Here is a 27,949-nt window from a genome sequence, read left to right on the forward strand (position 1 = left end):
TACTGATAAGAGATCCTCCTGCTGTGTATGCTGCTTTTGATAAATGAATGCTTGTTTCCTGGTGTATGTAACAGGTGACAATATGTCATCATGTTAAGGTTTATCTCTTCTTCAGATATTTTCAGTTGGTTTCAGCATAATCTGATGACTGAATATCCTCCCTTTTCATCCACATTTTGAGTCAACTCACACTGAATTAGCATGCCCTTTATTCAGGCTGTGGATGAAATTTTTAAAAAGCCACTTACATCCCTTTGAAAAAAGTAATGAGGACTACCCAGCCACATAAGGACTTCTGAAGATATTTCTGTAAATTTGGACAGTGATGGATTGGGTGCAGCTGTGACCTGCATGTGAGAAGAAAGGGTAGACAGTCAACACTGAGCTGGGAGTGCTAACATGGAATTAATGCAGTGTCTTCAAATTCAATCACATAGATCAACTCATCACCAAAGACAAAATGCACCAGATCATTAGGTTATGGTCCTGTTTTCATAGTAGTTCCCAGTCTGTTTGGGATTCAGCTCAAACTTTTGATATCTAAGGCACGGAAGATGCATTGCATTCATTGCGAGTGGCCAATTTTAAGAACATAGACAATTGGGAAGAGCTGAGAGGATGGCAACAAGACTGATCAAAGGGTTGGAAGTATGATCTATTATATCTCTTTAGACTCAAATGAGTGAAGTAACTCATGGAGATAGGAACATTGTCACAGAGTGCTTTTTGCATATGATATTTTTGGAGACTGCATAAAATTCAGACTTTTTGAGATGGATTTTAGATGGCATAAAATGCAATTAAGTAACTCATTTTAAGGAAAATTGGTGACAAATGTGTGCTTATCCATTTAAAATCTTCCCTTTTAAATGCAGAAAATATATTAAACCTTAGGGTCGTAACATAGCTGATAGAACCAGGAAGCAAAGAATAAAAAAAAGGACAATTTAAAAGTCCCAATAGGAATATTAATTGAAAGGCAGCATCACAGACAAAAGACATGCAGCTTTCCTCAACTGCCTTCAAATCATAGTCACTTAGAAATCTAAGAACCCCAGTGCTCACTTTGGTTTTCAAAAGCTTTTGCTTTCAGTCTAAAAATCAATTATGTCTTGAAAGGTAGTGCTTATGGAAGGTGCTGTATTTGAATACTTATATTATGGTTAGTTCTGCAATTAGTTGTAGGACTGAATTCGGTTAACTGCTTGTGATACAGGGGTTTCGGGATGAAGTATACCCTTTGTATTCCTCTGTGCATTACGGATTGTTTCATCTTTCTGAAGCTAGGCTATTTACTAACTCGCACTTGCTATATGAAGTTGTTTACATCCAGGGTCAACAGGGATAGCCATGGCAGCTTTGGTACTTTGCAAGAAGACTTGAGTATTAAATACTCTGATCTGAAGGATATTCTGCCTCACAGTTCCAAGAAGGTTGTTTCAGATGCAGGAATCACACTGAGGAATTCCTTTGCTCAGGTTGTCCTCCAAGCCCATGTTTTGCTCTGCTGTTTTGATTTTGATGCCAATATTGAAGTGCTTTTGATGCTAATGGAAGGACTCAGGAGGAAGTTTAACTTACACAGTGCTAAACTTCAGGTGCCTGTACTTTCCTATGAAAACCATACGCTAAGATTATGTATTGTTCAGATGGTTTCATAGTAAGCATATTTGGGCTTCTTTCCAAAAGAAACCATCAGTTCAAAGCTCTCTTCGTACATGTATTAAATTTCTACTGTTTCATAAAACAGCAGTACAAAGCATGTTATTGACAGTTCTGTTCTTGAATTCAGGAGAACTAAAATGAAACGTTGGGTAGAAATTCAGTCTTCCTTGCAGAAAGATGTTGCTAAGACCAAGCTGCTAGACAAGGGAAAACATAGGTTTTAATTTATGATCTTTGCCATTTCTCAAGAAGTGTAAGGGTTATAACTGCATCTGATTAATGAGAAAAACTGTGCATCAACAGTACACCATAAACCATTGTCCTAGGAAGTCCCAAGCAGCTATGAACCTTGCATACAGTTGTAGTAGAGGTATGCATCTCAGAAAATATAATACAAAATTTCACATTCACTTTCTGTAAACAGATTACAACTTGCTGTATTGGTTTTGTGTGGCAAGGTTTTGGTAGTGGGGGGGTGGGGTGGGGGGGTGGGTGGGTTACAGCAGTGGCTTCTGTAAGAAGCTGCTGGAAGCTTCCCCTGTGTTCAAGAGAGAGCGAGCCCATACCAGCCGGCTCTAAGACGGACCCGCCGCCGGCCAAGGCCGAGCCAATTGGTGATAGTGGTAACGCCTCTGTGATAACATTTTTAAGAAGGGAAAAAAAGTTGGGACAGGGAGAAACAGCCGCCGGAGTGAGAACATGTAAGAGAAACAACCCTGCGGACACCAAGGTCAGTGCAGAAGGAGGGGGAGGAGATGCTCCAGGTGCTGGAGCGAAGATTCCCCTGCAGCCTGTGGGGAAAACCCTGGTGGGGCAGGCTGTCCCCCTGCAGCCCAGGGAGGTCCACGGTGGAGCAGATCTCCACCTGCAGCCCATGGAGGAGCCCACGCCGGAGCAGGTGGGTTCCCAAAGGAGGCTGTGAGCCCGTGGGAAGCCCGCGCTGGAGCAGGTTCCTGGCAGGACCTGCGGATCTGTGGAGAGAGGAGCCCACGGAACAGGTTTTCTGGCAGGACTTGTGACCCCGTGGGGGACCCATGCTGGAGCAGTTCGTGAAGAACTGCAGCCCGTGGGAATGGCCCACGTTGGAGGAGTTCGTGGAGGGCTGTCTCCCGTGGGTGGGACCCCACGCTGGAGCAGGGGAAGAGTGAGATGAGCCCTTGCCCCGAGGAGGTGAAGCGGCAGAAAATAACGTGTGATGACCATAAACCCCCATCCCTGTCCCCCTGTGCTGCTGGGGGGGCTTGGTGGTGAAATCCGGGAGTGAAGTTGTGCCCGGGAAGAAGGGAGGGGTGGTGGGAAGGTGTTCTGAGATTTTGTTTTATTTCTCATTACCTTGCTCTGATTGATTTGTAATAAATTGAGTTAATTTCCCCAAATTGAGTCTGTTTTGCCCGTGATGGTAATTAGTGAATGATCTCTCCTGTCCTTATCTCGACCTGCAAGCTTTTTGTTATATTTTTCTCTCCCCCGTCCAGCTGAGGATGGGGGAGTGATAGAACGGCTTTGGTGGGCACCTGGTGTTCAGCCAGGGTCAACCCATCTCACTTGCAATACTGGGAAATCAGTAGGTAAATTAAGACTACTGTTCAGTGTGGTTTTAACCTATTCTAAGGTAAAAGTAAATTAAGTAAAAAATATAGTGTTGATTTTTGACGATATCAACCCATAACAACATTGCCCTTCACTTGTGTTGCAAAAGTAATTTTCCTAATATGATAAAATGTAAAGTATTCTTTGCTTGTTTCTGTTCTTAAATCAGATTTTCCTGGTTACTAGCCTATGAAGCTTAGCAAATTTAGCAACAGACTCATTAGGTGCAATCATGTAATTTGTTTCATCATGTGGAAGTTGCTATTTGAAGCTATGACTGTTTGATTTGCCTAATTTCAGTTACACTTTTTAAACCACATATTCTAAAAGTATGGCCTAGGAATTACCTATGGACTGAGAGATAGTGAGTCATCTGTAGATCATCCCAGAACCTAGGCTTCAAGTGGTCTCTAGCTGCAGCTCTGTAGCATTCATTGTGCTGCTTGAATGTATTATGTTACAACAAGGGTCATATAGCACCATGTTTGGGTCTGTTTCTGGATTATGTGTGGAGTCCTAAATAACAAATTGTGAACCACTGCCAAAACTATATGAAGAGAATACTTATCCTTTTTAAAAAAGATAATGGTGTGCTATGGGCAATATGAACATTTTGAAGTTTAATTTCTATCGTCAAAGGTAAAATAAGCTTAAAGTTCCTTTGCATATTGACACAGGACCTATGCCTGCATTGACATTAGCATTTAGTTGAAAGCAGGAGTGCATGTTGTAGTTTGTTGTTGTTGGTTTGGGTTTTTTTTGTTTGTTTGGGTTTGGTTTTTTTTTTAGGCAAGGCTCCCAATTGTTCCTAGCACAGATGGGATTCCTTTCAGATGAAACAGAGGATGCACTCTGGGACCACTTGATGTATTCCAGCCATTAATTATTATTGAGGTCATGGGACCAGGCTAGAGCTCTTCTGAATTAATCCCACCGAAAACATGTGTAGTGCAAACATTAGGTCTGTAGTATCAGCTGCTTCACTCTACAGATATGTTACTGTTTGTGTCATTTACTACAGATTTTTAGGATCATCAAAGCAGTGAAGAAACAAATAATTTTCGCAGTGAAACAGATCCAAATTTCTTGCATTTTCTACATGAGATAAGGATTTCTGAATTCTGCCAAATGTTCAGTCAACACTTAATACATTTGTATTATCTCATAGGAAAATGTAATAAGGTCCTTTTCCTGAATTATTATGAGGAGTCACTTGTACTGCTTAAAGTCTTCATTTTTTTTTCCTACCAAGCCATCAAGTAAATGACTTTTTATCATTTTCTATTTAACACATGTCGTGTTATCACTTTGCTGATTTGACTGGTGCATTTTCTATTTTGAATATAACAGGAAGCTCCAATGTACCGGAATAGGGGAAAATTTCATTAAAAAGGTCTATTTCAATGTTGGCTTTATCTCATGAATTACAATATCCGGTTGATGAGAAGTGTATTATTTTATTATTGCTGCTGCAGCAAAACCAAAAATGTTTTGAGCTGCCAAGGAAAGGAAAATCTCTCAGGTGCATACTAACAATAAACACCAGTATTGGAGGATTAAGCTCGAAGAGATTTTGCTTACATAAATTTAAGAACACTTTTAAAATGGCTTCTACTTCTATAAACTTATATGTATTTGCACTGAATATTCTAATTCTATACTAAACCTTCTTGGTCTTCTTTGTGACATGCTTTTATGATGAATTCTGTACCATAGCAAAGGTTAGTTACAATCCTATGTTTTTGCCTTCTGCACCAGAACTTTGTAAGCAGGTTCAGGGTGCAGGGTCTTGCCACTGTAGAGAAACTATTATGTGAATTTAGTCCTTATGAAGAAAAAAGATATCTCATTTCATATTCTCCAAGGTCTAATTTAGAAAGAAAAAGGAAAACACACAACACATTGCAGTGTAAAAAAGACCTATAGGGTAATTCTTAAAATGTGGTGCAGCTCTAAATAGTGCACTTCTTTTGTGCATGAATCATTCATTACTGAATACTGCTAAATTTAAGAGAAATAACAGGATCTTATATATGAGTTGAAAGATATTTCGTATTTTAATCTCATTTGCTTTTGGTTTTGCTATTAATGTCAGAGAGTTGTTTTATAAAATGGTATCAACTCTAATTCACTAAAATCAATATTTATTTAATTTTATAGTGGCCTTAAACTTCCAGACACCAGGACTACAAATGGAATTGCAAAATGGAAAATTCCTAGACAATGGTGGTTGTGGCTACATTCTGAAACCAGAATTCTTGAGAAATCGCAATTCAATGTTTACCCCACACAATGTGGGAAGATACAGTAAACCAATGTCTCTCTCAATAAGGGTAAGCTTTGCTAATTATTGGTTTGTTCCATAAAATATGAAAACAAATGTTATGTAGCTCAGACCTATTTGTTATCTGTTATTGGTTTCTCATTTTAACCCCATTCCTGGTTGTTGGGAAGTTTAATATTGTTTTTTAACAACGTGTTAAAACTCTTATATAGTATCTGCTGCTGCTTAGGTGGTTTCCCATCTGTAGTACACTCACGTTTGCTAAAAATATGTAGGTGTTACAACAGTTTGCAAAAGTACATGATTTTTCATGGTGTTGTCTACAGAAATGTAAATATAACTTGCACTGTGTCACAAGTGTAGCTGACAAAGGGCCTTAGTTACGATTGTGGGGACTGAACTCTGAAAACTCAGAAACTGAATGTGTACTTTTGGTGTTATTTTCTTTAAGTATTAGAAATATCACATATACTATTATAATGCTAATTGACAACTGGAAATGTTTAAAGGTACAATAGGAAGCTTTATGCTTCTTTTAAGTTTCATTATCTTCCTATGCATACATAAAAGACTATTTATCATCCTAAAATGATACAAATAAGTGTAAAAAAGGGGATGAATCAATCGGCCTTTGAATTATTGCTACTGCTCCCAAATTAAAATCTGTTTTACTTCTTAAAAATATTAGAAATAGATGTCATTTAAACATAATGGGTTAGAAAACCCTTCTTTTGAGGTCAAGTAGATGTTTTATAATTGTTCACTAGTTAGAAAACTAGCTTTTCCCAATGAAAAAGTGCTATTTCTGATTACACAGTACACTACTTGCATAAATGCTATTTAATTAGCATACAATTAATTTATAATTGCTATTTTGTTCCTTTCAGAGAAATAAATAATGGAGATAAAACACTAGCTAATAACAATTATAACATACTTGCATAATGTATACACATAATCAAGAACATTTTAGTGTCCTAACAGTGGGCATACCAATTATGAATAGACATTCCTGGGTGATTTCAAGCACCCATGCATATACTTCACTTATTTTGGCCCTTACGTGTATGAAGCTGGAGTTAATTAAGATGAGGAGAAATCCCCAATTGTAATGCAGGAGACAGACAAAGGCATTGACAATGGGAAGGAAATCTCTGAGTTTGGAAGAAGTTGGAAAAGAGAAAGGCAGCTTTTTAGACTGAGGACATCATAGACTAAGATGGCAGGCTGGGTAGTGCAGGATACAAAGCAGCAATGGCATCCCACCAGCTGAGGGACTGTAGGGCACAGAGAGCCCCATTCATAGAGTCAGCAGCAAAACCCAGGAAATGGTGGTTGAAGACAAAAAGAGTCAGGAGCAGGAGTCAAAGGAAAAACAGTTTCTGCTAAAGAAGAGTTACTAACTTCATGAATGGAGAATTTACTTAGCAGAGGGCAAAGATATAAAACATCTGGGGTCAAATCTCTGGGACTGGGAATGAATGAATGAAGAACATAAGTGAACACAAAAATCACACAGGGCCCGATTTTACTGAATTCAATGTCCTTCTTAACCCGATGTGCCACAATTCCCATTAACAAGCAGCATATGGCCTTTGAAGCAGAAATACAAATATTCAAGGTATTTTATAGGGAAACTTCTGAGCCTACCATGTTATTTACTACTCTCTCTGTACATCAGCTTCACCTTAGGTCTCAAAAATTGATTGGATTTATGTATTTGGGTCATAGTGTGCTGGAAAGAGCTCGGTCTTTTCCCACCCTGTAGGAGACTTAAGACTGGATCTAGCAATGGAGTAAGAGTGGAAAGCAGGACTTGGCCGATGGTGTGGCTGAATTTTCATCATGACATTCAGGGGGTGTCAATGAACCTCCCCTGCTTCTAAGTGGGCAGTCCATCAGTGCTTACGGCTTGCAAAGCTTTCTAATGAAGGTAGTAGGTATTTTCTAGGAAGAAAGGGGATAGCATCAGGATTTGCTAAGCCACTGCTCCACAATGTTTCAGGTTAGAACTCTTCTTGGCGCAAGGTGTTACAGAAAATACCGAATCAAAAGGTGGAAATTGTGGTTTGGGTTGGGTTTTTTGTTGTTGTTGTTTATTGGGGTGTGTGTGTTGTTTTTTTTTTTTTTTTTTGTTTTTTTTTTTTTTTTTTTTTTGTGGTTGACAGGGGAATAAGAATCTGTATCATGAGTTTTGATGCCTAGTCTTGAGATCTGGATCATAAGAGTCATATCTTTCACCTAGGCTTGCAGGCTTGTGTATCTCTCTTGATACATTCCATACATTGATTTCTAAAAAGCAGATTACTGTACAGATGGTTATTCTCTCCTAGGTGTCCTGAAATATCGATAGAAAGCAGACAAATTTGTGACTTACTTTCATAGGGTGGGTGCCAGATTACATGGCAGTCTGAGGCAAAATTTCCAGGTAGCTAACTAAATTAAGGAGAAAAACATCAGGGAGCCTACTAAATGCAGAGGTTTTATGTGCTACTGTGATAGAGAAGGAACACAGGTGAGGCAGGCTGCTACATACTCTGTAACACAATGCTGATGTCACTGGGGGTGTTAGCGTTGGTCCACTGGACACAGCTTTAATAGAAATTCATGAGCTTGATCTCAGAAAATGTAAAAATCCTGAGACTGATTCCTCCAATGTTATTATTTTACATGGTAAAAAAAAAATATAATTTCTATGGCTGTTTATTGAATAAAAACTTAAATCGGAAAATTATTATCTAAAACATGATATCAGTGGTTTTGGTGTTTTTTTTTTTTTGTGGTTGGTTGGTTTGTTTTGTTTTGTTTTTTACAATGAGGGTGGTGAAACACTGGAACAGGTGGTTGCCCAGCGAGGTGGTAGGTGCCCCATCCCTGGAAGTGTTCAAGGCCAGGCTGGATGGGACTCTGAGCAACCTAGTCTAGTGGAAGCTTTCCCTGCTCATTGCAGGGGCAGTTGGACTAGATGACCTTTAACAGTCCCTTCCACCCCAAACTATTCTATGATTCTATATGAAATTAGCCTAGAATGAAATTAAATGGGAAGCACCATATTCTTAATTTCATTGGTTTTAATATGTATTTTTGTAACAGTTTATGGCTGGTGTATGCTTCTTACAGTAGATTCTTATGGAACAATTAGTTTTTACTACTATGACTACTATGTAAAGCTCATTCTTAGAGTTTTCTCAATACATTATAACTTTAATTTTCCAGCTCATCAGTGGTCATCAGTTACCACCCAGTAACCTGTCGAAGACTAACAAAGCTGACCCTTTAGTGCAGATAGAAATTTACGGTGTGCCAGAAGATCAAGTGAAAAAAAAATCTAGTGTTATAAAGAGCAATGGTGAGCATCAGCCTTATTCTCTTGACTGTGAACAAAGCACAATAATATTTTATAAGAAAGTACCATTTTTTCATCCCAAGAAGTTGTTATGTACTTAGACACTGCAATTATTTCTCTCTAGAGTGGGATCTTCTGGCACATAATCTGTAGCAGAAGTTCACGCTATGTGCCGTTTTTGTAGACTAGTAGGACCCTGGACGGCAGCACACCCCCACATAGCCACTTGCTCACTCTCCCTCAGTGGGAGAAGGGAGAGAGTTGGAAGGGCAAAAGGGAGAAAACTCTTGGGTTGTGATAAAGACACTTTACTAGGTAATGCAAAAGCTGCGTGTGCAAGCAGAGCGAAATAAAGAATGCATTCACCACTTCCTATTGGCAGGCAGGTGTTCAGCCATCTCCAGGAAAGTAGGGCTTCGTCATGTGTTATGGGTACTTGGGAAGACAGACACTGTAACTCTGAAAGTCTTCCCTTCCTCCTTCTTTCCCCCAGCTTTTTTATGCTGAACATGATGTTACATGGCTCGGGGTACCCTTTGGGTCCGTTGGGGTCCCAGCTGTGTCTCCTCCCAACCTCTTATGCACCCCAGCCTCCTCACTGGGATGGGGAGGAGGGGGTTGCAGCATGAGAAAGAGAGAAGCCCTTGACTCTGTGTGAGCTCAGCTCAGTGATAGCTAAAACATTGGTGTGTTATCAACAGTGGTTTGGTCACAAATCCAAAACATAACACCATAGGGGTTGATAGGAAAAAAATTAACCCTATCCCAGCCAAACCCAGTACACTAATTGGTAAATTTAAAGACATTTTTTTCTGAAGAAATTTCTGTGAATTCTTACCTTACTTCATATGAAGTTTCTAGTAAGACTAGGCCCTTAATTGCTTAACAGGTGAAGTGTGTACTCTTTGTAGTTGTCTTCGAGCATTCCTTCACCTTTATCATACAGATCTTCTTGATGTCTCAGACTAAAAGTTCCCTGTGATCTCCCTTCTTCTGTGCCTTTGACTTCTATTTTTCCTTTTTCCTTTTTGTAGATGGCTGCTGTTTTAAATCGACCCCTGAATTTCTTTTCTCTCTGTATGAACATTGCTCAAGACAAAGCACCCCCCCTTCTGTTCCACATCCTCCTCTTGTATTTTTAGTCGAGTGATAGCTTTACTACCTTAATGTTTTTAGCTCCTACCTTATTTCCAACACGGTGAAAGGAGAAGCTTTTGCAAACCTGTGAAACTGGTATGGCTATAGGAAAAATTTAAGTTGAGCAGAGGGTCTTAACCTGGCGATCGCTGTCCCATTTTGCTCTCTTCTGAGAGACAACACCAACTTTCTTAGGCTTTTGATTTACATTATTATGTAGTTAATACATGACAAATCCTTAGAAAGGGCTGGCCTGCATACTGTAGGGAAGTCCCAAGCTCGCTCTCTTTGCTTCCTTCTGAGAGCTTCCCTCTGACAGTTTTAACTTAATAATCTATACAAAAGATGTGACCTATATAACACTGCAGTCAGTGGGAGTCTCATTATTTATTTAAATGGGCACAGAAATCCAGGGAAAAAGAACAAATCTTTACCAGTTCAGACTAGCGATAGCACATAGAATAATTAAGATATTAAGTAGAAAAAATGAAATGGTATTTTAATACTGTGTATTTTCTCTTTTTGTTAGCGTTGAGCCCTAGATGGGACGAAACTTTCTCTTTTACTGTCCAAGTTCCAGAACTGGCATTGATACGCTTCTGTGTGGAGGATGAGATATCTCTGGTTGCAAATGAATTCCTTGGTCAATACACTTTACCACTGCTGAGCCTGAGTAAAGGTAATATTTTTGTGAGCCATCTATAACAGCTCAAAAAATCTACATCATTCCAGGTTTTTATCATTATTGTAGTATTGACAAAGTACAGGATTATATTTATTTCCTAAAGGAGAATTGTACACCATACCTAAAAATGGCAATCTGTTTAAGTCATTGTAGTCTCTGAATACAAATCCACAGTATAGAAATCAAAAGAATATTAATGACAGTTAATTATTCCTACTGCAGTATTCCATTCTAGATAGAAACTGCTCAGACGGTATTTTTAACTCATTATAATAGCAAACAGGAAGAGAGATTAGTCAGTACTACTATCAAAGCAAGAGTTTTGTGCATTTTCTACACAGGCTCAAAACCCAATACAAGCCAGATTAAAACAAAATGAAAAAAACCCCAAAAACCTCAGGTAACCTATCTGCAACTTTTCAGAGTGGAGAATGAAGAACATAAATTAAGCAAAATATTTATGGTATTTTTCTTAGTAGTATTTCTTTTACTACATCAATATAGCTTCTGAAATCTTGCATGATTAATAGGCTGCACATAAGAGCAGACACAGAAGTCAGTAGGCCAAGGAGAAAGGCTTATGTGAAATGGCTGTTTACTATATTGAATTTCCAAAGCTATTTCTGACAAAACAAACAAACAACATTTAATAGTGAATGAAGATGTGAAGGCAAAAGGTTGGGCAATGTGCCTTTTTATTAAGCTTAACAGGGTTTTTAATGGCTTTTTCTTTCCAGGTTCTGAAGTTATAAAGCTGTTTGTGAATCTTAGCTGAGGTTGAGGAGTTATACAAGAACAAAGACATTACTCTTAAAGCACACTTGCTTTTCTCCAACATGAATTTTTACACCAATCACCTTTTACTTTCCTTTCATTTATATATTTCAGGATAATGAAAAAAAACCACAAACCCCTGACAACTCACGATGTCTGAGACAAATTTAAATAGCAGACAGTAAACCTTACATATGCTCATAAAATAATTGATTTCTTTTTTTTGTTGTTGTACAGTTTTTCAGTGTGTCTCTAATGTGCCTGTATGATTAATTTTAGTCACAAATTGGGGATTCATATTTTGGAAAAGTAAAAGCACGCAGATTCTACAGGAAAGCTTTTAAGTGGAGTAATTAAAAATGCTAGGAAATGAGTGTAGGTACAAAAGCTATAAACACTGCCAAACACATTGCACCGACACCCACTTAATGTAAAAAATGCAAGATGCCATCAAGATGCTCAGAAGCATAAATGAAATGCTAAGAGATGAACTGACAGATAATATCAAAGTTTATTGCAGTGCTTAACATTGAGACCTCTGGATTCTAGATCTGGAGCCATGGTTTTGCTTTAGGGGACTAAGCACCCTACATAGTGAAAGGGGGAAACGACGTGTTTTGCAGAGAGAGTCACAACAGTCTAGATTTCTTAGGAAAGAACTGTCTAAACCATGCTGAAGAGTGAGTTAGGATTTAAATCTTACTCTTCACAGTTCCAGTTGCTTTAATCTGCACTACAGGACTATCCCTCCTTCCCTAGGATTTATAACCCTGAGGTGTCCCTGAGAGCAAGTTGCTTCCAAAAGCTGAGCAGTGCTTACATCTTTTTTTTTTTAATTTGACAGGCAGTGGGACAAAGTTGTGCCATTGCCACCCTCTCCTGCGTTATCTCCTGAAAGGATTCAAATGTATATCCTCACTGCCTGCCTTTCCCCAGCAGCAGCCTCCCACCTCAGTTGTAGATTACACTGGGGAAGAATGCCTGCTGCCCACCTGTAGCAGTATTTGATTTTTCGTGCAATGATTAAGTAGGTATACTCAGAGGGGCTGAAGGTGAGAATAATTTCCTACCTGGGTGGTTAAAGGCAAGAGGAGGGGGATCCTTGGTTACAGTCCCTGTCCCAACAAGTCTGCCATGTAGGACACTAACACAGGACAGGAATTCAATTATTACTGCTGTTATCACTGGATCAATGAATAGTTAATTATTTCATACAAATTGGAACAATTTCAATAAAGAAGAAGTTTTACTTCTCTCAGGACACTTTGTAGGCTATTCTGTAGGTAGGGGCTAGAACACCATCTTTAGAAATGAGTCTTAGTCCCTGAAGTGTATCTTTGGATAGGAAATAAACCAAGTCTTCCGCATACTGTGTGCATGCTGTAAAAGTTGATCTCAGATGCATATTGCCTGGAGTGAGCTTTAACATCTGCTGTCCAGAAGCTGAACTTTAGATGCCAGGTGAACTTTTATGTTGTATAAAAGAATCAAGAAGATCCAAACCCAAATAAATGAGGGTTCCAAAGACTACGCACACATGCAGACGCACCTGAAGAAAGATTTTTGAAAACTGCAGTTCTGAACATAGATACTTAACAGGCAGATACTTAAATAAATGCAGCTATATATACATAGATGAAAGACAGATTTTTTTTTATTTTTTTTTTAATCAAAAGTGACATTGTTTATTATGAAATAATGGACATTTACAGTCATATAGAGCAATACAGGCTTGGGGTTTTGGATAGGGGATCGTTTTGTTTTGCAAGCAGGTAAGTTACTTAAGTTTGAAGTTGAGTACTATAGCTTCTTCAAATGCTTCAACAACCAGATGAACTTGTAGTTTCTAGGCGTGCTGGGAATCACTCATATGTAAAAAGAGATCTTAACAGACTTACCTAAGATGTCATGGTAGAAGATCTTACACTATGCTTTTTTTTTTCTTCTGCCTCAGCTGGACAGTGCATTACTGCTGCAATACCATTCTTTCTTCTCTAAGGCACTATCACTGTTGATTCAAAAGTTATTTAATTTGCTATCATCAGAACAATGCGTACAGTGCATAACATCTTTGGATGTTAAAATGTATGCTTTCCCCATGCTTAAATATCATTGGGCTGAAAGTCTTCAGTTTGAAAAAACACCACATTCTGAAAGACACTGGAGTTTTTCACTCTGTGTCCAAAAATGCCAGAATTAAAATACTGTATATGTAGAGGAGAAAACCAGTAGAAATGGGATTTGGGTTCTGTATCATTTCAGTTTATTTTAAAGACTTATTTAAAGAATCAGAAATTATGCTTTATTTGCATAGCAGATCATAAATAATCCTTGTGTTTGTGTTTAATGCACTAATAAAGTGTCATTGTATTTACAGGTTACCGTAACGTTCCCCTGTTGTCCAAAGATGGTGGCAATCTCGAACCTGCATCACTGTTTGTTCATATCTGGTACTATTAATGGTGCTCTGCAGTAGCAGTTGTTCTGGAGGATCACACCCTGCTCAATAAAGCAACGTCACTAGGCTTGCAACAACCCCGTGGTCTGTTTTCCAGAGTGGCATGTTCTCAATGATTTTGTTAAGCTAATGGGACTTCTTGTGTGAGTAAATGGTATCCTGAATAAGTAATGGTTACTGACATTGGCCCTACCATTACTTAGAACTAATTCATAAAGACTGAAGTTTTTTTGACATTTTTAAAATTCAGGTAATTTCAAAATTATGATTAATTGCTTTGTGAGAATAATACTCTAATATTTATGATCTGAGACTGCAAAATTATAAGCATATTACATTGACATTTTTATTTCTATTGAACAAAATTTCTTAACATTGTATCTTTCCAAGGGAACAGGAAAAAATACACACACAATGTAAATTTTTAATAACAGCAGCTTCTGATTGGGCTATAACTCTTTAATGTCCAGTGTAATTTTGCTACCTGTAAAAATAGTTTTGAGAAAAACCCCAGCTCTTAAAACGATCAGATGATAATATTGGTACCTTTTCTTAGCCTAGTCTTGAACATCCTGCTGCTAAAGAAAGGCAAATACTTCACAGACTGATTTGTAAAGGGCTAAGTTCCTCATAGCAGCAGGGAGCTCAGGATACATCTTACTGTGAACTCAGGAAGCACAATGCTTTGAGGTGGACTAGAAGAATTTTAGAAAAGGCAAGGGTTGATTGGGTGATTTAAGATCTCTGAGGACAACTTCTTGCCTGAGATCTTGCCCATAAGACACAATTTTCCCATCTTCTTTACAAAGCTGAGGTATTGTTGAGCTTCCACAAGACTATATCTACCCAGTTAATTGCAGACTTGTTACTCAAATGTGGCTTTTGTTTTTTTAATAAAAAAAAAAGGATGTTCTATTGATAGGTTTCTTTCTTCAATACCAAACAGTATTGGTTATGTTTGCAGACAGTTCTGACAATATTATATTTTAATGCTTTTTTTATTTAATGCCATTTTAATGGTATTTTATCTAATGCTGCTCTAAGATGGAAAATCAGGGCATGTGATAAACAATGATTAGAAAATGTCACAGGAAATAACACTATTAGAAAATTGCATTATAGTTATAATAAGGAAACGAAGACAGTAGACTAAGAAGAACCTAAAATCGATATTAAACTGTAAGGTCAGGTAATTTGATAACATTTTAAGCTGACCTCAATGTGTTTTCTGTGCTTGAGTGACAGATCACTTGATTCTTTACCCAGGAGAGCCTAGAATCTAAAATGTTAGACTTACTGATCTTTACAGTGATCATATCTGTATGCTAGCCAATATACCTTTCATGTGGTAAATATTTTATAGCTTCTTTCAGCTCTGAAATATACTACTAATATTAATATTCAAGCAGAGCTCCCCCCACCTCCCCTTATTGAGGAGGAGTTTAATTTCCCCAGGCAATCTGGTGTATCTATTCTCAGATAAAAACTGACCAAGTGACATAGTCAATTGGTTTGATGCTGAGGAAAAACTCCAGCTTATTTAGTTTCCTAAATAACGCTTCTAGTCCCACTTCAGGAGCTTTATACAACATTACCCTCTGAAGACTGATTTGTGAGTGTCCTTTGGGAGAAGGTGGCAATTATCTTCAGCTTCTGGCATTATTATCCCTCTGTTGACCACTTTTCCACCTGGTAGGACAATTGTCAGACCTACTTAGTATATGGTAACTTAAAATTTTACAGCATATCAGATCACAAATCAACATATCTCCTGTGCTTTAAAAATATGCCTTTGGCCCTGGAAAGGGGTGTGTGTGTGTGTGTGTATACACACACACGTCAGCTATGTGTGTGTAACAGGCTGGCAATAACAGACAGTTCATTATAGCTGCTCACATGCTAAATGTTTAAAGATGTGCTTAAGTGCTTCCTCAATTTAGTTAAAAATGCTTTGAAGAACAGAGCCCGTAATTAGCCTCAGCGAACTCAAAGGAACCACTCACATTCATTGTTTAGTATGTATACATACATTTTATAGCCCTGAGGTCAATGCATGTATTGACTTGATTACCTTACGCAGCATAACAGTGCAATGAGGTAAGACTGGTGAACAAAGATTCCGTGTAGCATGATCTTAAATAAATACCACGCTGGAAGCTCACATTCAATACGTTTTATTTATTTGTGAATATTAGCTTCTCCCTTCTCCTTTCTCCTCACAAATCACCAGTTATATCTGCTTCTTGGATGTCAGAATAAAAGAAACAATGACGTATCTTATTGACAAATTAATATCCTGGATTGAATGCTACATTATATAAAAAGTTAAAAGCACACCAACATACACTGCACAAAACATATTAAGTGCAAAGCTTTTAAGCTCTTTTTTAAAATAAGGTATTGATTGTATAAGATTTAACATGAAATTTGCTAGACATCTGAAATGTATTGGCAGCTAGGGAACCATTCCATGGTTCTCTGGTGAAATCATCATATGCAGTGGGGTCATAGCAGATGCTGATAAATTACACCATTATCAGCATTGTTTCAACACAGTCAGTGGAATTAATGGGCAAAGAATTAGGCCCCACGCTTTGATGTGTACAGAATTTAGTATTTTTACAGTACTATCTAATATGAACAAACCAAAAATCTTTATTGCCATCGAAAGAATTTCCTGCATGCTGCTACAAGTTCTTAGCACGTAATTTCTTAAACTCATACTGAGAGGAATCTGTTGCAGGAAGATGGTAGCAATTTTAAGACAACAGCCTTATGATTAGAAATGTTAAGGTGTGTGATCAGCAGATGACTGCATATTCTCACGGGCAACTGAGACAAAATGTACCATGGGGAAATGGGATAAAGAAACATTAGTGGATAAATAATTGAATTAGCTTAGACAACATTTAAACTACACTGTTTCCCAGTGGATACCACTTTTCTTCATTTAACTGGACACTGCTCAGTTGAATGTTAACAGCTCCCACAAATGTTCCTTTGCTTTTCACAACAAGCTTCAGTATACGGCCTTTGAGCTCTGTGACTTTGTCATACACAACCTGAAATAATACAGAGTGAAACAGAAAAAAACATATGAATTTGTGAATCTATTTGACAGGCAAAACACTTACTTCTATACAGCATTCAGGATGATGCTTACAACTTTGTAATAATTGCTTTAAACTGCCCTCCAGAATTATAAACTACTAGCCACAAGCCAAATTCACTTCACTTAGTGAATTTATCTCAGAAATATATTTGACCTTATGTAGTTTATGTAAAAGTGATTCTGCCAGTTTAGGCTTGTGAAATCTGATTACCAAGCATTTGCAAATAAATCTGAAACTTGTGTTGCACAATGCTTGAGAAAAAAAACAGGTACATATAATTTTCCCCCTGAAAATTGAAAATCTGTCTTAAGCAGAGGTTTGAACTCAATGTGAGGAAATATCAGATCCTTCGTGAACTTCACCAGGGAATGATAATGTGGTTGAATTTCTGGAGGAGAGGTTCAGATGGAGGGTACTCATCATAGGCATAAGATAGGTAATTCTGTAAAAGTGTAGGTTATTATAATTTTTAAATATCTTGCCGTAGCAGATAATTTGATAAATGGTATTGCAAAAATCAGGAAAAAAACCCCAGGAAAACAGTTTTGATGTCATTTTTTTTAACCTACGTATATTGTATTTGTTACATGTTCCTTAGTAGTGCCTTAAAGCAACTTTATGTTGCATTGATATGTCTTATAAAGTTGTATCACGTCAATGCACAGTATCTCGGAATTTTTTCTCAGTACTGTACCTGTGATTAAATCTTGTGCTACATACCAGAATTAAAAAAGATCAAGCCAAAGCAAAATAAAATTTTCTTCTAATCAAGACTTCCGTAACGTTTCATAGCTGTTCTAGATCCAACAAACCCACACCGTAAAAGAGATAATTATTTTCCTTTGAAAACTGTCTGTATAAATTTTACTATTTCAATATAAATAATTTTACGCATGATTCTGGATGCTAACTGTATTCAAATGTGCCTATTATAAAACACTTATATTTTCTAATGGAATCATCAAATATTAAACATGACAGAGAGCTCAGCCCACTTGGTAGAAGTTGTAGATGTGGAACATCTCTGAGATTGGACCCAATTTAGCAAGTGGAACTTTGTAAATTTGGATCTTTCTGTTACTCAAGAAGTGCTGTTAATAGTTCTCAAATTAAATGAGACAGCTTGCTTACTATGTCTTTAGAAAATTACTAAAACTTATAGCTTTTAAAATATCCTTGAAATTACCTTAATACTATGAGAACACAGAGACGTTAATTATGAAATGTTAATGGTCTATGTTCCGAGTTTTTTAAAAAAAAAAAAAATATGGAGTGATATGCTAACAAGAATGAGCTGCATTCAGAACAGATTCCTATGTTTCAGTCTCTGCATTAATCAGAAACTACTGAGTGAACTGCATGTGGGTTGATAAAACGTGAAAGAATGCTCTCAGCTAGTTTCAGGCCTGAAAGGTAAGCTTTGTTAAGAGGAGTACATTTAATCTAAAATTTGTATGGCTGGAAATGTTTTTGCTATTTTAGTTGCACTGGGAAAATGCTTTAAATTTTAATCTCTCTGTGCAGTCTAAAAAGCAAATGCAGTGACATTCTGTCACTTCAGGAGAATGGGAAAGTGAAACTGCCTAAAATGCGTTTGCTGTACAACCTGCTTGGATTTACTGTGCAGTCTGAATGCAGTCTATACATACGGCGCTGCTGAGGAAAAGAGAAGTCAGGCTGAGCCCCCTCTAGCTTGGATCTCTGCAGGTTGGACTGCCGAGTCCTCTCTGTACCTCCAGTTCTAAGAAGCAGAAATGGCCATGGGAGTCGTCCTTCAGGCAGGGATAGAGTTTATAAAGGCTCAGTCCCAGCAATGTTCCTCACGCTGAGTGGCAACAGAAAGGTGCTTCTGAACTTCACGGATGGACCCAGGAGGCAAAAAATTGTTGGTTCTCCCAGGCAACCCTAGCGGGCCTCAGCTGCCCACTCTGTAGGACCACAGAGTGGTTTTGTCTGCGCCACAAGCTGCAGGGATGTCGCAGCGAGTGTCAAACAGAGAGGACAGCAGGCTACCCTGGCGGCAAGCACCAACAGACAGGGCACCCAGCTCTCTGGTGTAGGGGGGTAATTGGTGCTGTGGGGATGAACAGCCTCTGTCACAGGTGGGGGGGGGGGGGGGGGGGGGGGAAGAAAAACTGTCCCACTCACTCTTTTTAAGTGGCTTTACCAGAAGGATCTTACCAGGGAGAAACATTTTCCATTCTTTGGAAATCATAGTTTGGAACAGCTGTCATGAAAGTCACTCTCGGTGCTTTTCGGTTTTGATGTTGCTGTGCCTATTTCGCCAAATTGTATGTGAATTAAAAACTCCCCAATGGCTTCTCCCCACCAAAATCAAAGTGAAATGATGAAGAAAACCCCAAAAGCAAGGACAGGGACAGTAAGCGATAATATAATTTAAAATAAATCTATGATTTGATTACTGAAGTGATACTAACATCACTGTAGAAAGGTGCCTTGTTTCTTTGCCAATACATTAAAGATATCATCTTCAGCTGTGCTTTAAATCACCAAAAAGTGTACATAAATTTTAAGAGCTAAGAAATCCAGTACGGTGGATCACAACAGGCGTGAACTGGGGTAATGAACAACTTTCAATCTTTGGACAAAAAGAGGCTTTGAGCAATGAAAGACCTTACAGTGCAGGGTGGGTGGTTTTCAAATGATCCCAGTAAACTGTTTCTAAAATGATATTGCAAATTCAGCTGGAGCAAGGTATATAACATCAGGATGTAGGGACAGAAGAAAAGTCTGAAGGTAGCTGAATTAGTATGTGGATAAACCAAATGCCACTTGCCAGAATTTCATAATCAGAACAGCTAAATCCTGAAATGATTGCGTAGTGAGAATATTTGCCTCCCATTTATACAGCTAGATCAAAGGGAGGTGAGTTATACGTGGCCATGCAGCAAATCAGTGGGGCAGTTAGGGATGGAATTCAAGTATTCCTGGCTCCAGAAAGAGAAGCACTGTTGACCTACAGGAGTCTAATGACATTTTAATTGCAAATGCGGGACAGTTGCTTCTCCTTAGGTAGCCATGGCACAGTTCCTAGATTTGCTTTTAATTGTCCAAATTAGCTTTGACGCAAAGTGCTGGAGGGACCGGCTGGGGCTCCTGGTACAGATCCCCTCCTCCCCCTCCATCAGGCTGGCTGGGACTATTCTGGTTGTTGCAGGCCAGCGTCCCCTCTGCTCCGAGGGTAACCGCAGTAACACTAACAGACTGATGGGGCCCAGGTATATTTGCTCACATTTGGCTGCGCCCCGAGAGCAGGATGGAGAGGGTTCCCTCTCATTCTGGCTTCATTATGGCAACGCACCCTCTGCTTTGGCTGGGAGGTTTGCTCATTTCACGGGTGCGCGTACATGCAGGCACTCAAGAGACAAACCGAGGGCAACTGAGACCTTGAAGCATGTCTCAGGGCAAATGCTACACATGTGAGCAAGACCCCACTGCAGCTAGTTCTGGTCATTGCGACTTTTCTTGGCAAGAGTTTAAACTTAAATCATTCAGATTTATTTTCAATTTTTTTTTTTACTTTCTTTGTTTTCACTAAACTACTCTGGAACCTCCTAAGTCTTATTTATTCCTAACAGTGGTCTATAAGAGGTATGTTATTCTTTTTACACTGCATTTCATTTTTACGCGTTCTTTCTCCTCTTCTTCTCAACCATCATTTTTTTAATGCACTGTTATACCAGCGTAAATGGAACAAACTCCAAAAAACAAATAAAGGAACAAGAGAAAAAAGGAGTGCTTGTTAAAAGCAACTCTAAAACATTTGGCATAGTTCATTCTATTGTCAGCCCTCCTGGACTTTCACGTCTTTACTCTCACACACATGAGTAAAAATCAAAAATAAAATGCACTTTTGCAAGGCTGATAATTTGCTGTAGGCAGTCATAAGCAATAAAAGTACAGAACTCAAAACAAAAATACCCAAGAGAAGAACATTTCAGAATTTTCTCATTCTCGAACACAGAGAGAAATTAATATACAGCTTCCTTCCAGCCATTTGGCTTTAATAAAAGCTTATGAACTCATAAAAAAGGCTAGTACATTTCTGTACACAGCATTTTGGACAGTAACTAACTTAAAAGACAGCTGACTTATATTTTTAGTAGTTTTTCTTCCCTGGGGCAGCTTCTGCCTCAGTCTACCAGCCTTGGACAGAAAATGCATACAGAATGATATCACATATGGAAGAACAGAGCTGCTAACAGCACAAGCATCGGGTTTGAAATGTCCAAGTTCAATGGAACCATATGTCCCCACTGTGATTAGCAGTTCTTGGTGAAAAAGATTGAGCATCTGTGAAGAAGGCTGCAAGTTTTGAGTAAAGGATATTAAAGTTTTCATGGAATTTCTCTTTACAGCAGTGGAATGCTTGTTAACCACAATTAAATCTCCTCCCAGTGACTACTGTCCTATTGCAGGCAGGATTTTGGATTTTCTCGCATTCAGCTTGGTCTAATAATGATTAGAAAGATAATTGTCTTCCAGTGTTGCTGGCTGGTTCTTGTCTGTATTCCATTTTGGTTACTTTATAATGAATGTTATTATATAATCTATTATATTCCTTTGCTTCCTTCAAATGTAAAGGAATTTCTTTAGACAGGTCAGTTAGACTCATTCCACTGTCTCTTTGATGGCAAAAAAAAAGGAAAGAACATAACAAAAAAGTAAAGCCTAGTTCCCTGTTATTCCACTGCAATACCATAGGGATGGAAATCTGTCTCAGCTGTTAGCAGCAATGCTACTCAAGGAGCCTACTTACAGAAGCGCTGGAAGTCATCAGTGTAAGTAGGTAACTTTTGTAATCAAATAGATGTAGGGAAAGAAAAAGAAAAATGTTAAAACCCCAAGACTTGGAAAATAGGAGATAAGGACTCTTAGTCTCAGCTGACTAACTTAAGCTTCATCATATCTTATCTATGAAACAGGGTGGAGTGATAATATTTTCCATGCCTTCTGCTTTGAAGCCTGCTCAAAGAGCATTTGTATATTGCTTTGAGATCTTTAGGAGATTAGTTATATGTAATAATTATAATTTCTAATCCCACCTACTGTTTGAATCTCATCTGCCCCTATAAAAAAAATATAGTTTATGCCACTTCCCATTCTGTTGTAAGTGCTTCTCCATGCAAATGTTTCTTTTCACCCCAGAGAAGTGAGCACTTCAGTGGGGTGTGAAGTAATTATATATGGCGGTGAATTGCTAGCATTTTGACATAAAAAGAACTTGGCTATTTATTATTGTGTTATCATTTAGAACAGTGACAACCAATTTGGTTGTCTGTTTTCAAAGTGAATTTGAATAACAGCATCCATTCAATTAGTACTTTTTATGTTATTGTACAAATCTGCATTCAAAACAGCCTAGGTTTTGGTGCAATGGAGCTTGGTCTCATTTGGCTAATGTGTAACTGTGGTTATGGTGTAAGACAGAGCACTGTGAATAATCCAACTACTTTCCTGAAAAGAAAGACAAAGAGACTGTTTCACTTCTGAGAAAGATGCAAAGCAGAAGATTGTCCCCATTTGTGGTTCAGCTTATGGTATGTTCCTTCTTTTTGATTGTACTCATTGCAACAGCTCTAAATGATGTATTGTTATTTTATTTCAAGAGTGGGTAAAGAAAATCAAACAAGTAAGAAATGGTGGAAGAAAGTAAATGGTACTCACAATTTCATTGTAAGTAGGGTCAGAGGTTTTTGGAGCTGTTCTTGTTTTTCTTCGACTGACCTCATAAGGATCCGGCAGAAGATAAAATTCAGCATGTGCACTTGGGGCAGAGCCATCTGGGAGGTGCTGAAAAACAAAACGGTCATAAAAATGAATGCCCATGTTCTAGCAACGAAAACAAATAAAAAGTACCAAATGAAATCTGGACTTTAAGCAGACACAGAAACATGTTACATTCTCAGTATTATCTTGGCTAAATTGGAGTGCTAGTGCAGTAAACAACAGGAATTCTCAGAATTCAGCTTAATATTGAATCAGGAAGATAGAAATGAAATAATACAAGAACAAGGTAAAAGTCCCTATCTTTAATATTTTACATTCTGATGGAAAAACCCTTAAGCCTCAATCTACTTTAACTCAGCTTAATCTGATACAAAGTGTAGCCCTTCCATTTTCCAGAGCAATGCATAGAAACTGGATTCTAGCCAGTAAGCTCCTATTGATGTTAACCCCTAAATAGCAGTGCTAATGCTCGGGAGAACTGATTGTTTCTAAGGGTGTTTCATAAAGCATATTGCTATAGAAGACCCAGGAGCATTTCCTGTTGCAATATGGGCAGAATAGGATTCTTATAATAACGGTCTTTCCGATCTCACCCATCACACAGCTGCAATTTTCCAGTTCAGGTTATTGAACATTATTCCAGATATTCCAACTTATGGTAGCTACTTGAGATCAGAGCAATCTATCAACAAGGCTCAGGCATAAGTTAATGCTGCTGGGTGGAGAGTTTTTTGATAACTTCTGAACGGTTGTAAGGTTATTCCTAAAGAAACATTACAGTTACTCAGAAAACGTATTAGTAGCCTAAGAGGCTTTAAAAGAACACGTAAGAAACATAATCATGAAAACCTATGGAACAGGTGCCTTGCCAGCATATGTCACTTAGTGCTTACCTTATAATTAAGCAGAAACCTTTGTGTTGGTAACACAGTATACAATCAGAAAGCACAAAATGGAGCATATCAAAATATCAGTAATTTTAATCGTGTTATCAGCATTTTAGGCAGCAAGTTTACCTGACAGCTCACAGGCAATCCAGTGGCACGATGCAAATGAATATGTAGGCAAAAAGATCTTAAAATGTTTGGAACTGATGAACCCAAAGCATTACACAGACAGTTGTATTTATATTTCCCATTGTAATTTTACCTATCTCAGAATAAAGTCATCTCTCAGATTTTGATTATTCACAGTATGTGTCTAGAAATATGGGGCTTTCTACAGGCATTATCAACAACATATCTTTGTGATAGGAGAAACCACTGGTGTCCTAGCAATGAATAACTTCTCTATTGGGAAGAAAAACAGTGCTTGTGTGTGTGAGCAACCACTTCTTGCACAACAAATCCCTGGTTTTTGTTATCTGAAATGATCCTTCAAGGCAAATGATGTGGTCAACTGCGAAGCTTATTATTGCTATCGTTAACGCTATGCAGCATCAAGATGCACTACTGAAATCACTACATGTTGTCAGCACTATGTGAATGATTAGTGTTACTATTGCTAAGTTCCCCAAAGTACGTCTTATTTAAAATATACATGGGATTTAGGTAGATGGGATTCAATAGCCGAAAGAAGAACGTCATTAAATGGCAGTGAAACTAACAAGTGTTTTCCTAGGACAAAGTACCATATTGTTAATGCAGGATTTATAATTTAAGCTGTCCATTTGAAAGGCCATCTCTATTGATCTAGGACTACACTAAAATGTCAATCAAGGAGTACAAATAACAGTAAATTGAACAGTCTCTTAAAAATAAGGACAGAGAAAGAAATATAGCCTTAAATACCAGTCCAAGCAATGAGGATCCTAACTATAATCAAGCTCTTCCCTTCTCAATTAATAGATAAGCATCCCTGTAACTTGAAGGTCAACAGATTTTAGTTGTTTCAGACAAAAAAGGGTACGTGGTTAAAAAAAAAAAGGCGGGGGGGTGTGTCATTGTTGAAGAAGACATTATCAGCAAAACTGCTGAGACCCAGCACAATGAACTTCACTATCTCAAGCATGGGAAAACAGTACAGGGAGAGTCCTGTAAAATGTCAGGCTTTATAAATCATCCCAGCAGTGTATTGCCTAGCCAGGGACCATGTCAGAGCTGATTTTGAAAGCTGAGGTCAGCAGCAGCTGCAAAGGGCACTGGGCTGAGGAGCCCAGACGGTAGGTGACGGGCTGCAAAAGTAACAGAGAGGATGGCTGCATCCATCCAGTTCTGCTCCTCTTTGAGCTGCCCAGTTAGGCCAGGGTGTAGTCACAAGTGCTGTGTCCTGCTGCGCACCTCAGGACAGCAAAGGCACAGGTCCCAGCAGTGTCCTTTGCTTTTGAAACAGGCTCAGTCTGACATTCACCTGCCAGGGAAAGAATCCAAGCTGATTGCCGTGTGATTGTTTAATAGGACCCAGGTATCCAGAAGCGCATGCGAAGAATCCAAAAAAAGTCAGCTAAAATTGTCGCTATGCCTTTGAGTTGCTCCTTGCACCCTGCCAGCAATGCTGGCACATTATCTAGCTTTCAGCCAACTAACCTTCCTCCATCAGCCAGCTCCTCCCAAAATCTAAGGCAGGCACTTTGCAGTAGTGCTGTGACCAAGTGAAAGACGGACAGAAAACTACTTCCTCGCTGTACTTTTGAATGTAGCTAAATACGTGTTGAAAGAGGCGAGCGGGAGGAGAGGGTCAAGAGAGAAAATAAAAAAAGAGCATATTTTAACGATTCAGAGAAGAAAACTCAAGGCAGAGCCGTTGCTCTGGGATCTTTCAGAACTAAAACAAAGCCAGTTTTCATGAATAGTAGCAGTCAGCGGCCAGACTGTTACAGGTAATTTAAACAGCAGCCACCTGAATTCCAACTAGAGATCTCAGTTCTGGTTGTTGGGTGCTGGTGTTTTTCCTCGCTCTGCTTTGCAGATACCATTTTCCAACTTCATCTTCCCTTGCTGAGGAAAGGCAAGCAGGCCACTCCAATTTCCACAGTTGTCCCAATTCTCCATCTTCAGTGGCACTGTTTTGCCATCAAGCAATCAAAAAGCTTCAGCTGAGCACTCTTCAAGCCAGACCACATCTTCCACCGCTCAGCTGCCCTCCCCTGCCTCCTGTTATGACACAATACATCTAACAAGGGTGTCTGACTGTTAAAAAGGTTCTGTCCCACTACACACTAATCATTCAAAACTTCAGATTAAGAGCAAGTATAAATCAGACATGGCTTTGCAAGAGCAGAGTATGGGTAGCTCGTATGATGAGTTTGTGCTGGCTTCTCCCTTGATTGGCACAATAGTTGAATCTTTCCATGTGAAGAGCCTGCTCACCAAAGGATTTCTTGAGACAAGACTTGCAATCGTTGTGAAAGGAGCTGTACTTTCTTAGACGCTCTCTAGCAAGGACAAAGAGGGATCTTGGCAGTTTGACAATCACAGTGTGAAAACAAGATCAGTGTTAACGTAGCAGAACTATCTTTCTAAATCTAAAGTGGGTGAAATTTGAAGTAAACTGTTTTATTAAGACAACTGACATGGCAGGCAAAAATTTCCTTTCTCAGGCTTTCACGTATGAGCTGAGCATTTGTTTGAATAAAGGAGAATGGAGAAAACATCAGATTTTTTTTTTTTCTTTCTAAAGATTATGTCTTCTGTCATACTATACCGTCACATTTAGTAAGCAACCGCTCAGGATTATCCTTTCACTTCTAACTTAGACTGCATTGGCACATTTATAAACTTAGGTAAACATGAAGAATATCTGACCTAAATGCCAGTCTCATTTGCACCAAAGAATATCTGTTCTGCTGGGCCCATTATAAACACAGAGTAAGATTTCATGCAGGCTTATGTGTAGTTCTGAAATCCGGCAAACCCCCCTTTGTTATTATTAATGGCTCACAAATCACTGATTTCTGTCCATAGTCCAGGCCAGAAGGAAAATCAAAGGATACCTTGGGAATGCCATTTTGCACTTCAACTACTTTGCAAAACCTTTAGAGATTGAATGTACTTGTGATCAAGCAAACAAAACCCCAAAGTTTTAGATTGAATTCTACTTAATTCTGTAGTCATTTCATTAAGCCAAAAATAAAGTTTACTTTCTTTAAAAGAAGTTACTCCCAATTTAAATTACTGTCTTAAATATTCAATTGTGTATGCTTGTGAATAAATTCAAGATACAAAAATCCGTAAGGCTGAAAAGGTATAAAACCAAGTTTCCAACAGAAATGCCATAGCTCTCCTTGCTGTGCCTATGGACAAAAAAACCCCAGTGATTTTGATCTCCCAATAAAAAAAATTAAGTTAAATTTAGAAGCTGACTCCCTATGTTTTCTTCAAATACAAACAAGCCACGAATGAAAAATTTTCTCAGAGAATGACCTGCCTACTTGACCTTGATAATGACTGATGTTTTTAAGGAAGTCAGTTACAACTGCCTGTATATATGTTTAAAAAAGCCGTTTATTATTGAAATGTTATTTTCTTCTAAAGTCAGGCAGAAGGTGGTGAAGATATTTAAGAATGAAGGGCAGTGAGGCAGAGGAAATGATACTCTGGGTTTACTTCTCTCCACATCTGTAATTCAATACTGAAAAACTAATACAGACACGTATCTGTTATGGCTGTATTCCACTTTTCACTCCAATTTCATTTTCCAAAAGCAAAAAAGTATTGATATTTACTTACAGAAACCCATGCAGATAGGTTGTGTCCTGTGTAATTCAATTTTAAATATACTAGCTGTAGCTGGGAAATAATGGATGAAATTCAATTAATTTTTCCACAAGAATTACATTACCCTAATGACTTTTCTCCCTTGATCATTATTAACCATCCACAACTCTCCTTAAGGATGGATTCTTTGTTAGCATTACAAGAGGCCTACCTACTTCAAAATTTGGCATTTATTAAACTATGCAGTTTAGTAACCAATATGAATATTGGGCCTTACTCTCATGAATTTTAAATACATTTTTTATGATTTTTAAAAAAATGCTCTTTAGGGATAATTTATTGTGTCGCTTTTTAAAACTCACCTCTTCCTAAGTAACATCAAATTTTCTTTTTAGGTGACTATTGCCTCAAATTTAAATTGTCATCAGTTTCTCTTAGTGTTAGACATGCAGGTATTTTTCCACTTTTTGTCCTAGAGTGAAACAGATTGA

At 38.3% G+C, this 27,949-nt stretch overlaps 2 protein-coding genes across 2 annotated transcripts in view; one reads left to right on the forward strand and one right to left on the reverse strand.

Annotated features, from left to right (window-relative positions):
* Positions 1–14,028, forward strand: part of PLCZ1 (phospholipase C zeta 1) — a 58,622-nt gene extending 44,594 nt beyond the window's left edge. The window contains exons 10-13 of the mRNA XM_049821676.1: positions 5,416–5,588; positions 8,756–8,888; positions 10,552–10,701; positions 13,859–14,028. Of these exons, the coding sequence (XP_049677633.1) occupies positions 5,416–5,588; positions 8,756–8,888; positions 10,552–10,701; positions 13,859–13,941 (539 nt within the window). The 3' untranslated portion in view covers positions 13,942–14,028. The remainder of the gene's footprint in view (positions 1–5,415; positions 5,589–8,755; positions 8,889–10,551; positions 10,702–13,858) is intronic.
* Positions 14,029–16,097: 2,069 nt separating this feature from the next.
* Positions 16,098–27,949, reverse strand: part of PIK3C2G (phosphatidylinositol-4-phosphate 3-kinase catalytic subunit type 2 gamma) — a 209,969-nt gene continuing 198,117 nt past the window's right edge. The window contains exons 31-32 of the mRNA XM_049821675.1: positions 22,741–22,866; positions 16,098–17,001 (exon numbers count right to left, since the gene is read on the reverse strand). Coding sequence (XP_049677632.1) covers positions 16,849–17,001; positions 22,741–22,866 — 279 coding nt within the window. The 3' untranslated portion in view covers positions 16,098–16,848. The remainder of the gene's footprint in view (positions 17,002–22,740; positions 22,867–27,949) is intronic.

Source organism: Accipiter gentilis, chromosome 18 (assembly GCF_929443795.1).
Source record: "Accipiter gentilis chromosome 18, bAccGen1.1, whole genome shotgun sequence".
Lineage (NCBI taxonomy): Eukaryota > Metazoa > Chordata > Aves > Accipitriformes > Accipitridae > Astur > Astur gentilis.